General features: G+C 42.9%; 1 protein-coding gene and 1 long non-coding RNA gene across 9 annotated transcripts in view; one reads left to right on the top strand and one right to left on the bottom strand.

The window, feature by feature from the left end:
* LOC143896331 (uncharacterized) overlaps window positions 1-2,349 on the bottom strand; it is a 254,905-nt gene extending 252,556 nt beyond the window's left edge. Inside the window, exons 1-2 of the long non-coding RNA XR_013256615.1 lie at window positions 1,979-2,349; window positions 1,524-1,567 (exon numbers count right to left, since the gene is read on the bottom strand). This is a non-coding gene — a long non-coding RNA (uncharacterized LOC143896331). The remainder of the gene's footprint in view (window positions 1-1,523; window positions 1,568-1,978) is intronic.
* Window positions 1-16,796, top strand: part of LOC143896326 (agrin) — a 459,794-nt gene that overhangs the window by 188,891 nt on the left and 254,107 nt on the right. For 2 of the 8 annotated variants that reach the window (XM_077404122.1, XM_077404121.1), the window contains exons 1-2: window positions 5,355-6,018; window positions 6,406-6,445. The exons of the other annotated variants lie outside the window; for them this stretch is intronic. In XM_077404122.1, the coding sequence (XP_077260248.1) occupies window positions 5,920-6,018; window positions 6,406-6,445 (139 nt within the window). In that variant the 5' untranslated portion in view covers window positions 5,355-5,919. Of the gene's footprint in view, window positions 1-5,354; window positions 6,019-6,405; window positions 6,446-16,796 lie in introns of those variants that run through there. 8 annotated transcript variants of the gene reach the window in all.

The raw sequence follows: 16,796 nt of genomic DNA, 5'->3' as shown, positions 1-16,796 counted from the left end.
AAATGCTGGACTTTTCTATGTGAGGCTGTATTGTTATGTCGTAGAATCAATTTCGTACATCAAGTAAGGGTATTTATTTGTATTATCCTCGTGGAAAGGGGCGAAGTCGCCTTATCTTATCTCGTGGACGAGATCAAGCTTCGTATCCTGATACCAGCACAGTTCGACTTACCTTTCGACGGTTCCTGATTACCATTAGCATCCGGCGGAGGGTCCGGGGTCGAAAGCTCGTTGTCTCGTAACGAGCTGTATCTCCGGTCCTAATGGGTCCAGATGTAGTTACGTCCGTGGCTGGCTTAAACTACTTCCGGACAGCTTTATCTGCCGGCTCGCCGCGACACGAAACGGCCGACCAATCGCGGTTCTTTCCACTAGGATTAACAATGTTGTACGACGGGACGGCTGGGTTAACCCTAATTACACATTACACTTCGCGTAATCTGTTATGGTGACCACAAATTTATTACATCTGTGCACTTCCGGCGACGAGACTTTTCCAAGACAACTATGACTATCTATAATAATTATGGCTTACCAATTTATTTTAATAATCTACTGCTTCTCAGTGAGCGGTATTAATTTAATTACATTTCGTGCAATATTATTTGAAAATTATAAATTATTAAGCATGAAGTATATAATTCCATTAAAGTATAATGTTGACTGTATATTTAATTCGCGCTTTAATATCGCGCCCGAAGCATCTTGAGCTAATTACTGCCTATTAACTCTTTTAATGGCTAGCTTCAGTGGTTAACCCCGATAACCGTCGTCGCGAGATGGCGAGCATATATTTTTGCTCGCAGAGCATTACGCTGCTCTGAATAAATCTTTTCATTTTCTGTACCTTAATTGCATTCCAGAAATAATGTACCGAGATTGTTGCTTATCTTAAGACACAAATATTATTAATATTGTCGGAATGATCACGCGGTTTTCATCGCTCGGTTTTCGGAGTAAAATTCTTCACGTCGCGATATCTCAGATATGCCCAAGCGTATGCACGCGTATATACATATGGTATATGTACTTGTATACTACTACATGTACATGGTATATGTATTATACATTGGAAAGGCGAGGTCGGTAAGGCAGACATGCCGCCGTATGGCGCGAGTTAATTAATCATGCGCGAGGAGACCAATAATCGCAGTGGAATCCGAGCTCGTCGTCAGAGAATTATCTCGTATATTCTCCAATTCTCTCCGTGGAGTCTCGATATATCTTGCAAGAAGGTTCCGCGGCAGAGGCAAGGGAGTAGGACTGAGAGAGGATTAATTAACGGGGGCGGCGGCGATACGGCATTACAAAAGCCTGAACAAACGAGACACCTTGTAGCGCTAAACGAAGTCGCTCGTCAGTTCGAGCCCTTAATATCGCGAGGATTTAATAACGATCGACGAACACTCGCGGTTTATCGCTGCGCTGATCAGTGATGTCCAGAATGGGGCCACAGCTTCCCGACAACATGAGTGTTGGAGATGGAGTGAGGATAGGCTGACCGAAGTAAAGAAATAACTCACCGGCCGATGTGCATCAGCAGCGGAGTTGTAATACTGCGTTGAATCTGTAACACAGAAATATTTTTACATTAAAGCAGGATCCAGAATAATCAATACTTCAAGTAAATAATCATCGCGCTGTTAAATTTTTAAAACATTATTTTAAGAGATTTCTGATTTCAAAATATGTTAATGCAAGAAACGAGCGGCCGCGCGTATTTCCGCAATAACTTGTTCGCATAATTAATTCGCGAAAAATTGTGCAAGTGATATTACGGCCGTGCGAATAAAAGAGACACGACGTTCGCGACGTAACGTCTCTTCTCGCACATGCCGGAGATCGGAACTCCGAAATTGCGCCGGAGTAAAACTCGAACGAGTAACGAATATCACGTAATGGGCGAATCAAGTCGCGCTTGAGAAAGTCGACGGACTGACGGGACAGCAAAATATAATAAACTAATAATAATAATTACCTCACGGTTGCCCCGCTGTCGCCCGATGCCTCCCAGGGCTTCCTCCTCCTCTCCTCGATCCTCCTCCGTTGGTCCGTTGTCGCATCTACTCCGTCGACGCATTCACTCGCGACGCGGCGAACCAACGTTCACGCACGAAAATCGACGATATCATCGCTCACGATCGCGCGACGCACTTTCGATAGTTTGCACGACACTCGACACTCCCGGTATTAATCTCGCGACGCGGCGCGTACTTAATTTACACGGCGACGAAAGAATCACGGCGGAGCTACGAACGACGAAACTATGTACGATCCGCTTGACGCCTGTCGCGGCGTCGGTCGACCCGTGAGTCCCGTGACATCCCGCGTCAAGCAGGTGGACGCTAACATGGCGGAGGTTCTCCTCGGAGAATATCGTAAATCGCGCGGCCAACTTCACTCGCCAGGAGCAACCGTCGCGAAGATGCTACACTCGCTGCTCGCTGCTTGTGAGGCGATTCTGCAATTAAATTATCGATTTATGAACACTCAACACTGACATCTCTCATGATCACCAAATATCAAAACGATTAAATAGTTAATATATAGAGACCGTGATCGCTAATAATTAATTAAACACGTCGCGGTGTCACGCGATTTAAGCAGGGCACACACACTTTTCCGTAGAACGTAACAAGGTTTCGACGCAATCGCGTTGCTCGATTCGACCGTCTGTAACCATAGAAGTAAGAATTGAGCAACGCGATTGGTCGAAACCTTACCGTTACGTTCTACGAAAAGTGTGTGTGCCCTGCTTTAAGGCTGATATTTCATGTGTCGTACGACAAGCTTCTTCAAGCGTACTGATTGGCTACGAGATAGAGGATTTCTAGAAACTCGAGAATCTTTATCCCGCAGCCAATTAACATGCTTAAAAAATTTGTCGTACGACACACATAAATATCAGCCTTCGGGTCCGTTCGTATTCTTTATCCGTGTTCCTAAAACAACCGGCAACTTCATTCTGAAGCCGAACGATATAACGCGCGAGTCAAATTGACGATTGAGAAAACTGAAAAGCGCAAGACCGATCATTCGAAAGAAGGTATATAATCGAAAGTCGATATTACAGAATGCGACATACCTCGGCATCCTTATAAATTCCGCGAAGCACATGTATTATACTATTATACATACATTCGATACATCACAGTTTTCCGTAATCTGAACCGCCGGAGCCCGACGATACATGCGTGTATCATTGCTTCGCGCTGCGATCCGAGAGTAGTAATGCCGGGATGCGTAAAGTCGCTAGATCAACGAAGTACCGCAATTACGACATGTTGGTAGCTTTCCAGCAAGCGACACAAATCGACACAAGTATCGCGTTTTATCTTTGTTACTTATTGCCAAAAAATAAAGCTAGAACGATGCTTGTGTCGACTTGTGTCACTTGCTCTGGAAAGCTCCCATTAGGTTCCACTAATTCTACATCCACGGTGTAATCTTATATGTACGCACGTGCTTGTTTGAATGGTGCAACCGAAATGGACGTTCCCGCACATGAAATTGCGGTGCTTTGTTAATCTGGGGTGCGTTCCACTTATCGCTCGCAACGCTCGTGGAATCATTTCATCCTTCTTGTTTGTCAAATGTTAAACAAGGACGAAATGATGCTCGCGAGCGTTGTGAGCGATAAGTGGAACCCAGCCCTGGTGACTTTAGGGCCGCCGCGCTCGGCGCGCGCGGCTTCTCGGCAACATGATTGGTGGGGATGGAGTGGGGGTAGAGTGACTAGTCGCACGAGTGGCGCGTCGAACGCGTCGCGCGCCGTGCCTAGTCTTCTACCTCACCTTCAAGCCCGCTACTCGTGTCTCGTGTCTCGTGTCGCCGCGGCGCGCGGCGCCCGCGACCCGCGACTCACCGTGACGTCATTGCTCTCGGATCACATCGCGGAGTAATAACGCCGGATTCGGCGCGGCGATTGATATTATGGAAAACTGTGGTATATCGAGTGTTCATTCAATACATCTGCTTCGCGGAATTTATACGGATGCCGAGGTATATAGCATCATCGGCAACCTGGGACACGTGGACATCGAATTCAACGTATTATTACACCTGGACACCGAAAACTATGAAGCGCACTGTGTGGACCTCGTCATCGGCAACCTGGGACACGTGGACATCGAATTCAAGGTATTAATACACGTAGACACCGAAAACTACGGAGCGCACTATGTGGACCTCGTCATCGGCAACCTGGGACACCTAGACATCGAATTCAACGTACGATTACACCTGGACACCGAAAACTACGAAGCGCACTGTGTGGACCTCGTCATCGGCAACCTGAGACACGTGGACATCGAATTCAAGATATTAATACACGTAGACACCAAAAACTACGGAGCGCACTGTGTGGACCTCGTCATCGGCAACCTGGGACACGTAGACATCGCATTCAACGTATTATTACACCTGGACACTGAAAACTACGAAGCGCACTGTGTGGACCTCGTCATCGGCAACCTGGGACACGTGGACATCGAATTCAACGTATTATTACACCTGGACACCGAAATCTATGAAGCGCATTATCTGGATCCCGTCATCGGCAACCTGGGACACGTGGACATCGAATTCAAGATATTAATACACGTAGACACCAAAAACTACGGAGCGCACTATGTGGACCTCGTCATCGGCAACCTGGGACACGTAGACATCGAATTCAACGTATTATTACACCTGGACACCAAAAACTATGAAGCGCACTATCTGGACCTCGTCATCGGCAACCTGGGATACCTAGACATCGCATTCAAGCTTAATTCATAAGAATCGACTTAAAAATTCCCTAGCGGCATTTTCTGCCAAGCGTAGAGAATCTTCTTTTCCGTTAACTCAATATATATTATTTATATATATACCTAATTTACCTAAATAGAAATCTTCCTTCTGACCGATAAGTCTATCGACCTAATTTCGAAATACGCGCGCGATATCGAAACTAGCGATACCTGCGCCGCCAGCGTCGAAAAAGTGAAAGTAACGTTTCTGATTATGACGTCATCATATCAGACGTCGGCGTTAGTAGAAGAAGTATCTTAAAAATAAATTTTCACATTTGGACTTTGCGTCGCAATATCTCCGCTCGTAGGGCACGTAGCGGAATATTATGAGAGAAACCCCCCCCTAATTGGACCCCAAGCTATCGATCAAGCCTACTTAGAACTTGATCCGTTCACTCGTTATCGAGATCTCAACATCTCGGGTACTCGCAACCCGTCGCGTCGCGTAAAAGAGTCACGGTCGGTCTCGCTCCGCGTGTACTTGGCGCGAGACACTACCGTGTCTCTTGATTTGATAATACTGACTTTCGATCATAATTATATTTTTTCGGATGATCGGTCTCGCTTCTCTCAGCCGTCAACTTGACTCGCGTTATGTCGTCCGGCTTCAGAATGAAATTGCCGTTTTCGGCAAATCGAGTGACGTCGCGACGCGTTCGATTAGCAATCAGAGTCTCTATTAACGTCGTACGTTTAATCTCATTTCACGGGGGGATAGGACACTGTTCATAAATCGATGATTTAATTGCAGTTAATCCAAAATCGCCTCACAAGCAACAAGCGTCCTCGCGACGGTTGCTCCTGGCGAGTGAAGTTGGCCGCGCGATTTACAATTAATGAATTCTTTCCACCATCTCGGCGTCTGGTAGACGCCGAGATGGTGGAAACTACCTGCAAATGGCTGCGAAACGTCGAGGGTCACGGGCGTCAAGCGGATCGTATAGTTTCATTCGTAGCTTCTCCGCCGTGATTTTCGCATTGTGTAAGTAAAGTATACGCGCCGCGTCGCGAGATTCATTACCGGGAGTGTCGTGCAAAGTGTCGAAAGTGTGTCGCGCGATCGTAAAAGCGATGACATCGTCGATTTTCGTGCGCGAACGTTGGTTCGCCGCGTCGCGAGTGAATGCGTCGACGGAGATGCGACAACGGACCAACGAAGGAGGATCGAGGAGAGGAGGAGGAGGCCCTGGGAGGCATCGGGCGACAGCGGGGCAACCGTGAGGTAATTATTATTATTAGTTTATTATATTTTGCTGTCCCGTCAGTCCGTCGAGTTTCTCAAGCGCGACTTGATTCGCCCATTACGTGATATTCGTTATACTCGTTCGAGTTTTACTCCGGCGCAATTTCGGAGTTCGATCTCCGGCATGTGCGAGAAGAGACGTTATACGTCGCGAACGTCGTGTCTCTCTTATTCGCACGGCCGTAATATTGATTGCACAATTTTTCGCGAATTGATTATGCGAACAAGTTAATGCGGAAACACGCGGTCGCTCGCGGCATCAGAAATCTATTAAAATAAAGTTTTAAAAATTTAACGAGCGCGATAATTATTTTACTTGAAGTATTGATTAACTTGCTTTAATGTAAAAATATTTCTACGTTACAGATCAACGCAGTATTACAACTCCGCTGCTGCACATCGGCCGGTGAGTTATTTCCGAGGTTATTTCTTTACTTCAATGTCGAGGCAATAGAAAATATTTTTATAATTTATAATGTTCGTCGATCGTGTTATTAAGCGCTACGCGAAGTCACTCGTCTGTGCGATCTGTAATGCTTCTCTGAGTCGCTATAAAAGGCCTGTTCGTTTTAGCTAAATTTCTTGCACGGTTCATCTTTCCACTTTTTCTTTTCACGTTTCGGAAAGAAAAAGAGAAAAGATGAACTGTGTGCAAGAAATTCAGCTAAAACGAATAGGCCTAAAGTGTCTCATCTGTTTGAGCTTTGAGCCCTAATTGACGCACGTTGGAACGTTGCTCCTTCGCGGTCGATTTGACGGCTTATTTTAAATGCAACGTGAAAATTCGCTCAATTGTTTCGTTGAGAAACTGAGGAAAAGACAACGCCGGATTTCTTATATTTTGCTTTCATTACGCTTTGGATTCCTTTGAATACTTTCGATCCGCGCTAGTGTTTCGGCGCCTGGGAGCTCTGTTTAACGATCAACTTTATTGATTTGGTTTCAGTTCAAATAAATAAACAAAACAAATCGATATCGTGTTTATACTTCAAGAAAACTATTGGCCGCGTATAAAAAGTGCCGTGAAATCAATAGCCGTAAACGCATTAAAATTATTTTTTATTGCCCCATTCGTTTACTATAAATTATTTTTTACTTCTATTCCAAGCGCACGTTTTACAATTAACGCACGAAACAAAGAAGAAAACGATATTGTTATCGTTACAAAAGAATTGCGTTTAAAGTGGAAAGAAGGTATATGAAATATGAATGGCGAAGATTAAACCCGTCGTTACGCGGCATAATTCTATTTTATAAATATGTTTTATGGAAAGAGAGAGAGAGAGATTACTGTGTGGTTCTTTACCGTAGAAATTACACGCAGCTGAAGAACCGAATGCAATGTGCAAAATAATAATAATTTCGAAAGAAGCACCCGCAGAGAGACGCGGGACGCGATGTTAGTTTCGCACCCTATGCAATTTCACACGTCACCGTGAATTCCGCGACAGCGACGGGGATATACGTACGTACACAGAGCGCGATGTAACTGTGCGCGCGGATAATGTATTTTTTAATTAACTGGAGTGCCTTCTGCTCTTATTCAATTTATTTAGACTTACGTACAAGCTTAACGATTCGCGCGGGAGATAGCAGGGGTATAATTACCTCGAGTGGCGTTGCTCCTTCGCGCGACCGGTCCCACGGCTTATTTTAAACGCGACGTAAAATCCGTTTTATCGCCGAGGAGATATAGAGGCGCGTCCGCGCGCGTGTAGTTCTTTCATTTTCCCGGGAGCCCTTCGCGGCATTCGAGCGTGATGGTTTTGATTCGACTAGACGAGATTTAGCATCTTAATGATCTCGCTCGGGTTTCCCCGCGCGTTATTGTCCTCGCTATAGTCTTTAATTAAGCTACGAAGGAAAAAAAACTCTGTGTGCATAAATAAATAAATGCATATATATATAAGTATAAAGTGATTATAAAATTCGTACAACGGATTTACTGACGTTTAAAATCACTGGCGATTTTATAGCGATTAAAAAAAGCGTGCGTTATTTATTAACATGTTTCAAAAGTATTTTACACGTCAAGTTTAACGCTGCGGTCGTTATATATTAATTCGAGATAGGCAGTGTAAAACTGACCCTCCAAACTCACAATTTTTATATAATATTTCGCACGTTTTCATATTTCAAGATTGTCTTGAAAAAGAAAAAAATAATATATGAGAAGAGAGATAATGATACATTTTGTGTTATAAAATATTGTGTTTTTTCATATAAAAGAGTTTAAGTTGATTTTGCATAAACGCGGAAGAGTAAGAGATGCGAAAACAGAATTTAAACTTATACCATTGTTCGAGTACGGACAGTGAGACCTTCGTTCAAATACAACTGACACGCAGTGGAGTCTACGAAAAGAAAAGAGAATATCCGATAATGTTAAATTGGCAAACTTCTTACGGTATAATACTTTTCTTACTCGCCAACTTTTAAATAAAATACGTCTCGATTCGCCGATCTGAAACGAGGCGGCGTCCGATCGAAGGCGAGTGCGTCGAGAAACGCGCCGATGCCTCTTTTTCCTTTCGTTTTTTTTTTCCCTCATTCCCCGCCGTCTCTGTTCTCCTTTTTTTTCAAGCCGCCCCATTAGATCTCGCGCGCGGATAGAACGAATGGCGGTGATTTTCTATTGGTCGGGAAAGTATAGTGACTGCGTTACTGGTCGTGCCGGTACACTCGAGACCGTTGGAGTAGGTACAAGTAACGCCCGAAGTTAGAAATTAGTAGTGTTGCCGGGCGCGTTTAAAAGATAAAAGCAAACTTTTCCCATTAATGCCCGCAGGGAGGAACGAGGACGGTGAATGCGCGGGAAGGGACGGACGTGGCCGGGAAAGGGAGGGGGCAGAACGGGGTGTGAGAAAGGGGCCGGGAGGGAAAAGGGACGACCGACCACTATCCGACTCAATTGCAACCCTTCACCGTCGCCGATCCCCTTTTCTCGTTGCTTCACCTCACACTGCCCGACACCGCCACCGACGGTCGCATCCGCCAACCCCGCGGGCTCTCTGTAATTATTAAAAAACTTTTCGGTCCGCGACCCGGGGCTTCTCCACTTGTGCTCTACCACACGCGGATCAGGTATCATTGTACACGTCCGAGCGTGACGAATTATTTCGCAACTTCCACGTTTGTAAATGCGACCCTTCTACTGCGGGAATAACCCGGCTCGCGGTGTTTTGATGCCGCGCGCGACCCCCGCGGGAGTTATGCAAGATGGGCGCGATTATTATTTAATGCTCCATGTCGCCCGCCGGAATTTTAGATAATTATGGTTACGACGTTGCAGAGTTTCGTTATATAATGTAGAAAGCTGGGTCACGGGATACGTAAAGGTGAAAAATTTTTAACAGATTTCAAGATAAAAGCTTTCCGCCTTTCTAGAGATAACATCTTTATTCCATCAGATTCTATATTGAATATTAACATCGGTAGAGAGATATTCAAATTACGTTAGATAATTAAAATGTAGGAAAACCGGTTATATTTTTAATATTACTATTGAATAATAAAATATTATATATGTAGCGAGTTGCCTCGGTGTCGAATATATGTAAGGTAAGGGTATACCAATACCCGGACACTTAAGCATAGGAAATGTACCGATACCTGGACACGTATCTGTGTCTGGATACCTTTAAAAAAATATAAATTTATGAAAATAAACGTTTGGATATTATATAATTAAAGTTTCAAACTACAAGAAAAAATACTTTTATCTTTGATTTTAATTCGCGTTATACTTATAAATAATAAAGGTGTCCGGATATAGGTACATGTCCGGGTATTGGTACCTTTACCTTAAACGATTTTAAAATTTAAATTTATCTCCAATTTGAAAAACATTCAGGAAACGCAGAGATTCCACACGGAGCATCGAATACCGTGATCGACACAATTATTAATCCCCGTGATGATATGACATTACGAATTACGAAGAATCACGATTCCACACATGCACCCATTACGTCTGCATTCATTGATCGAACATCGGTACAATAATTCGTAACTGGAGTCAGTTCTCGTAATGGCACCGGGTTTCCTTCCCTGCCCGTCGCACCCCTTCCGTCCCCCGCTTCGGCGGGGCAGCCACCCGTGCACATCTGTTTCCGGCTATTTTTGGCAATTTCCATCCATTCACGCGGCCGAACAATATACGCCGGTCGGAACGCGCGACCAATTTGATAGGGAAATCGCGTTTTTTCTCTAGGAAAAAGTCCGCGCGCACAGAAATCAGGTAAATGATTATTCCATTTTCATCCCGCGTATACTTATACCGCGCGCTTTACATCCGTGTAATCGCGCTCGTAATTTCCCACGTATTTTTCCCGCTCGCACCAAACTCGTGAGATTGCACGTTAAAATTAAACGTTACCCGGAAATGTCTTCCCTCTTCTCGATAAACTCAATTATTTCGAATATCCGTATTTCATCTCGAAAGCTCTTCAATAGGAAAATGCTGTCATGGACTGTCATAAACCGAGGACAAGCGACCACTTAAAATACTTAAAAAAAAAAATTGCCTCTCCGTCTCGCGCTCGTAAATATATCTCGCTATTTCGCTAAAGGCGGTGAACGAGCGTTCGGATCGCCACGAATAAATCAGACGTAAAGAGAACAGGTCGGGGAAAGCTCGTGAATGATATACAGGTTTCTATATTTTACTGGAGATATATACATATATGTATGTATCTGTAATGTTTTCTGTATGAGACGACTTTACGGCGACCGGTATTCAGTATTTTCCCATTTTCGTCGCGCATGCATTTTATACGTCGATACCGGCAGACGCGCGCGGCGAAAGGTCTGCGAGGGTATATATGACGAGGCGGCTTACGCCGGTTTTACACGAGAACCAGCACTTTCGCGGCAAGTCAAGCGGCGCGTTACATTTTTCAACCGGGGGGAAAGATAAGCGAGTGACTTGCTACTTGACTCGGCCACCCGCTCCCCCCAGACCCTTCGGCCCCCCTTTCCCCTCGCACCTATCTCCCCCGTGGCTCGGCTTCGTGTATTCGCGAAGTTGCGAAAGCTTTTCAACATTCGAAGTAATTATTCTTTGTGGCGGCGGATAAAGTCGTTCTTCCTTCTCGTGGCTTATTCGCCGGCGCGGCGTCGTCCCGGGCCCCGCCGTTTCCTTTCATTTCGAATTGCTTTTTCGTTGCAACTCCTGCTTACCGCGCCCGGTAATATTCTCCCATCACGGCGGACAAAAGTAAGGAGAAAGAGAGTCATTAAATTGTCCGACGGTATTAAAGTTGTACGTTTACCTTCCGCATAGACGTACACGCGCCTTTGTACATACTACCCCGTCTTCGATTCCCAGCAGTTTTTACCGCTTTACCTATGACGCGGAAAGAAAAATTCAAGTCAGCGCAAGAGTACACGAGCGCGAGACCGAAAAGAGAAATTGATAGGCGAGAACATTAAATATTACTTATATTTTCTCTAATGAATGGAGCATTGAAACGAAGCAAATATAATTAGCAAATATAATATAACATGATAAACAAATGATATAAAGTCAGTACAAAGATGGAGTTAAATAGGTGGTAAAAACAATTAAGGAACATTTTGAAATTATTTCTGATCGTGAAAAATAAATATATCAAAAAATATTAAGTGATGCAATCGTACATTAAAGCTTTGCAAAAAATGCCATATTTCTGTCATATTATTTTCGCACAACGTATAATTGTGTGCGCCCTAAACATCGCGGAGAAATTCGGAGAAATTCCCCATTCCGTGCGATTCGATATAGATAATTATTTCCTTTCTTGAAATGTATCTTCCCTGAATTTTCCCTGATCACGACATCGATAACACCGAACAGGAGTCCCGATTCCAGGATAAAAAGAACATAAATCGGGATTTCGGGGACACTACCGTGTAGATAAAATCAGAGAGAATCCTACAACGTAATTACTTCTCGACTCGCACGCAGTATTGTTCTCTTTTCCATCTGAAGTCAAGGAATACAAAGCAACTATTTTGCTCGTTAGCGAATATCAGTTATATCTTTATTTTTAAGAGAACATTTTTAAGAGATTTGAACGTGTTAGCTATATTGTAAATTTATCTGCATGGAACGACTCAAATGCAGAATCGAAAATAATCAAGTGGCGCGACACATTTTGGAGTGTGCACGTTATTCGATAGTCATAAATCATAAATACATAAATATATAGCAGTAACAAAAATTGGTATGCAATTACAAATATATATGCAAGATAGTGCCTTTAATTTGTCAGCATGTATTTTTACACATTTATTTCGTCAAAGCGACAGTATATATATATGGAAAAACCTGTTTCTCGCTGTCCCATTATGGAGCAATTCGTGAAATAGATACATCGTGCTACGCGCCGTGCACGCTATCATATAATAATAGGTCGGGCTTTCCCTTATAAATCGCATTCGGATAATATACAGCGACACGCACATACAAGCATGATTCCGGCAGTATACAATCGACGAGAGGAGCAACGGACATTTAACCTATATGTAAAATTCCACATACGTGCGTATAAAAGTTTGCAAAAAATTCTTACGGCGAATGGCTCGTAAAAGTTCTTTTACGATAAAGGCGCAAAAGCACGTTCAATATACCGATGCAAAAGAAGGCCGCGGCAGCAGCGAAGAAGGAGAAGGTGGAGGAGGAGGAGGATGTGTGTGTGGCGTGTATGCAAAGTTCAAACGTGATGGAGGATATAAGTTGCCGAACCGCGGATCCGGAAGAACTAATATATCCCAGGCAGACAGAAATAAAATTATTCGTCCGGAAGGATATTATCGGTATTCTGAAAGGCAGTGAGCATAAAACCGGCTCTCTCTCTCTCTCTTGCGGTTGAAAAGCGGAATCGGTTCACGCGATATTCAAATGAATCAATATATCGCTTGTTTTTCTTTTCTGAAATTAATTTCATCTTCTCTATCTCTCTCTTTTCCCTTCTTCAACCGACCTCCATTCTCCATAACGTCATTTCTCTCTCCGTTGTCGCAGGGCGCCCAACTTATCTCGCGTATCTGTTTGTCCGATCTCTGATATTAAAAAAATAATCTCGCTCCTCTCACCCTCCGGCGGGCTGCCTCCTTGATGAAGCTTAGTCTGATCCGTCCGCTCCTTCTGAATTCTTGTTCGGTCGCGAATTCAATCGAGATTAGATCGACGTTTACCATGATTCGCCATTAATGCGCGATTGAAAGAATGATTATTCTCTTCTCTGCACGTCAATTTTTCTTTTTAGAAGATAAGATCTATCGCAAAACATAAGATAATTTTTACAATAGAGAGAATCATGTGTGCGTAAAATTAAAAACAATTGTTTTTTTCAAATCTTAATTGTACATTTATTTAAATTAAATGGTAACACTAAAATTATATTCATTTAAATAAAATTGAGAAAAATTAAGATGACGTTTTTCATATTTAGCATAGTGCAATGACTCATAACAAATCTCGTCTAATAAATTAAAGCTTTCTCCAGTTTCAATTATTTCTCTCTTTCTCTCTCTCTCTACAGAGAAATTTCCCTTCATTTATATTCTTGGCAATCATTCGGGGAGCTCATATATCAGGCATTGCGTTTCTTGTTCATGCAACGGAATTCAATTGACTGAAGGGATGTAACATTAAATAAGGAGAAAAATGTATGGTCGGGGAGGTATCCAGCTGCTGATACGTCATGCTAAATTATTCCCCTCTGTCCGTCCCAAGTGACTGAAAATAGCGAGGAATGAAGGCGACATCCGTGCTCGTAGTCGGGAACAAAGGTTGTTCCGTGCATGGATAGTCGGGCGTGCCGGCGCCTGTCTCGGCGAGAAAGACAATTTCAGGTTAGGAAGTACTTCATCACTAATGCATAAAGGTGCGGCGGGGGTGGGTTTTGGTACCAGGGTAGCAGAACCGAGGGCGGCCGGGCGCCTGGTGTGGGTCTTAACCAGCGGCGGCCATGTTTGTATAATATATTCGACTGCAATAATGGAGTCACTTTGGAAGTAGCATTAGCTGCTTGCACTACCACGTGCCTTCGTAGATTGCAGGAACGATTGTTTGCGCTCGCTAAATATAATAAAGGCAGGGGTTCTCTCAGGCTTAGCTGGCTCGCGTGTCTGTTGACCTAGTATTGTCGGACGGGAAGTGACACCACTCGCAAACGCACTTTTATTCCTTGTAGCTATGCATATAGATAAATATAAATAAATGCTAAAAATTCCGAAAACCAGATAATTTTATCTTTGACGCGATTTTTAGACTTTTGTTTTTCACAAGTGTCATTGCCGCGAAACTTCTCGGATTTAATAATTTATTGAGAGCGATTGCACAAATTTTTATAAAATTACCATATTCTAAACATTAATTATATCAATAAGATACATAAATAATATAACATTCTATGCTAATATAATTACGATATAGTTATATGTGCAAATATTATTTTATATTTGTCTAAAACTATATGTATAAAATAAATTAATTTTAAAATAATATTCTTGTATGCTTGAGTTGAACGTTTATATAAACAATTAATCAAAGATACCTATAATTAATTTAAACAGTCGAATATTTGTTACTGAAATTTAAATCGTTCTAAATAGTCGCAAATAATTGAAGATTTGCAGTTTTGAATAATAGGCAAATTTTTGCAATTCTAGCTGCTTTGCATTGCGGTATCACGTACTTTTTCGGATGTATTTTTATGACGTACTTCCATATGCGAGTAGAAGTGCAGACCACGAATTTACGATATGGATACTTGAATACAATACAATTTCTTCTCTCGCTTGTACTCTTTGGCGGAACTTCCGCGGACGTAATTCCGCGGATACAACACGGTTCGCTTCCTGCAACTTTTTCAACACGTAGTAAAACGAAACCGTGCGCGCGGACGTTCACTCGAAGGAAGTGCATTATTCCGCCAACCTTTCCGCCATATAAAGATGCTCGTTGGGGACACAATGGCGCCGTGCCAAGCCGTACCTTGGCGCACCATCTTTTTCACGGAGAAACTTCATTCTTGTTGTTATCTATTGACGCATACGCTCGACGGCAAGTTATGAAAGCGCTCCTCTCGCTTTACGCCACTCCGTACAACGTTCTCGTCAATTGATAGCAGACAGGCCTTGTCAAGTTTCTGCATAATGCACGACTTCTCGCGTTTTTAATTATTTTAAAAAGATAATTAAAGGATCAAAGTGTGATTGCTATTTGATTAGCCTGGTATAATCATCGTTGCAACAATAATGTATTTTATAGAAAAACGAGGTGACTTTTATAATGTAATTTTTCTTTCTATATAAGAAAGAAATTATAAACGACTTTTTTTGAAGTTTAATAAAAGGAGAAGAGTTCATGAGATCGTAGATCAATGCTGTATGAGTGCGGAATTACAGAGGCGTTATAATAACGTTGGTAGAACTTGACTAAGAAGCTTCATTTTATAACCGCTATATTTCACCATTCACGTTTCCCTTGCTTGAGTTTTTTTTTCTATAATACCATCTCTATCGAACTTTTCATCAATTATTAGCCTTCCCGAGGCTCGCGCCTGCTTTTCGCTCTTATTCTCTCCTCTCTGGCCAACTTCTCTTTTTTTCTCATTTTTTTCCTTCCGCCTACTCTCCCACGCTTCACCTGTACCTTCGCTGCCGCTTTCCGTTTAACGTTCTTTTGTTCCGGCAATCGGCCAAGCCGCGTTTGCTTTATTTTCCCGGATATCTGTCTTTTTTTCCGTCTTTTTCTTTCTCGTTTCGCTTCGAATGTCCCTTGCCGTCCCTTTATCCCGGTCGGTGTAGTAAACGGCGAATAATCGTCGGACCACGACCGATCCTTTTGTTTCGCAACGAACAATGCGGTCTTTTGCCCCCCCCTTCCTCCCGGCCTATGTCCCAGACCGCTTGCGTCTGACCGCAGATTGAACGTTATACTACTTGAGAATTTTGCCACGAAACTTTTCCATGACTATATGTCGCCTTCTTTCTCAGTCCCTTCTCCCCTTTTACACGTTTTCTCTTTCTCTTTCTTCCTTTAGATCTCCTTTCCCCTATATATATATTTTTCAAGTGTCTTTTTACCGCGTTAACTGCGAAGCTTAGCGCCAACGAGGACGTAAGCATCCCGGTGAAACTCGGAATACGTCTGATCTCGCCGGTGGAAAACGTTCTGCTTCTCTCGTCGATTTCACCAGCTGGAAAACGATGGAACATCCGCCAGCATAGTCAGACCTTGGGGCTAATTGAGCAAAAAAAGCACGACGGGGAAACTAAAAAGCGCAGCACTTTTCGTGCGCCACTCTGTAACGGAGTGTCGGCAATTTTTCCGTCGAATATACCGTATTTAGAAACAATCAATTAAGATTAACTCGCGATTTGAAAGAATGCCGAAATCAAATAAATACGTAATCGTTGGTATGTTATTGCGACAGAAAGGAAAGTTTATCAGAAAATATCATGTAAAAGAAACTATATAGGTATCTTATATTACTGTCGCCTTGATCGCTTTTAAAAATTATTACGATTAAGTTACTGTATCACATTTATTGGTTTCCGTGTTTTTGTAACAATTCATAATAATTGCGATACTTATAATAATTTAATCGCGTATGAAATAATTGCATCAAAAGACCACGCTGTTCTTTGTGGTAATAAATGTATAGGTACGTTTTGCAACTACATACCTAGATCTAGAGACAAGGTGTCACTTCGCGACGACGAGTTATCACGCGAGACACGTTTTAATATATCCCGTCAATTTA

Source organism: Temnothorax americanus, unplaced genomic scaffold (assembly GCF_048541705.1).
Source record: "Temnothorax americanus isolate GAGA-0224 unplaced genomic scaffold, ASM4854170v1 Scaffold18, whole genome shotgun sequence".
NCBI lineage: Eukaryota > Metazoa > Arthropoda > Insecta > Hymenoptera > Formicidae > Temnothorax > Temnothorax americanus.
The sequence above is the reverse complement of the archived record's forward strand: the minus strand, read 5'-3'. Positions and strand labels throughout refer to the sequence as shown.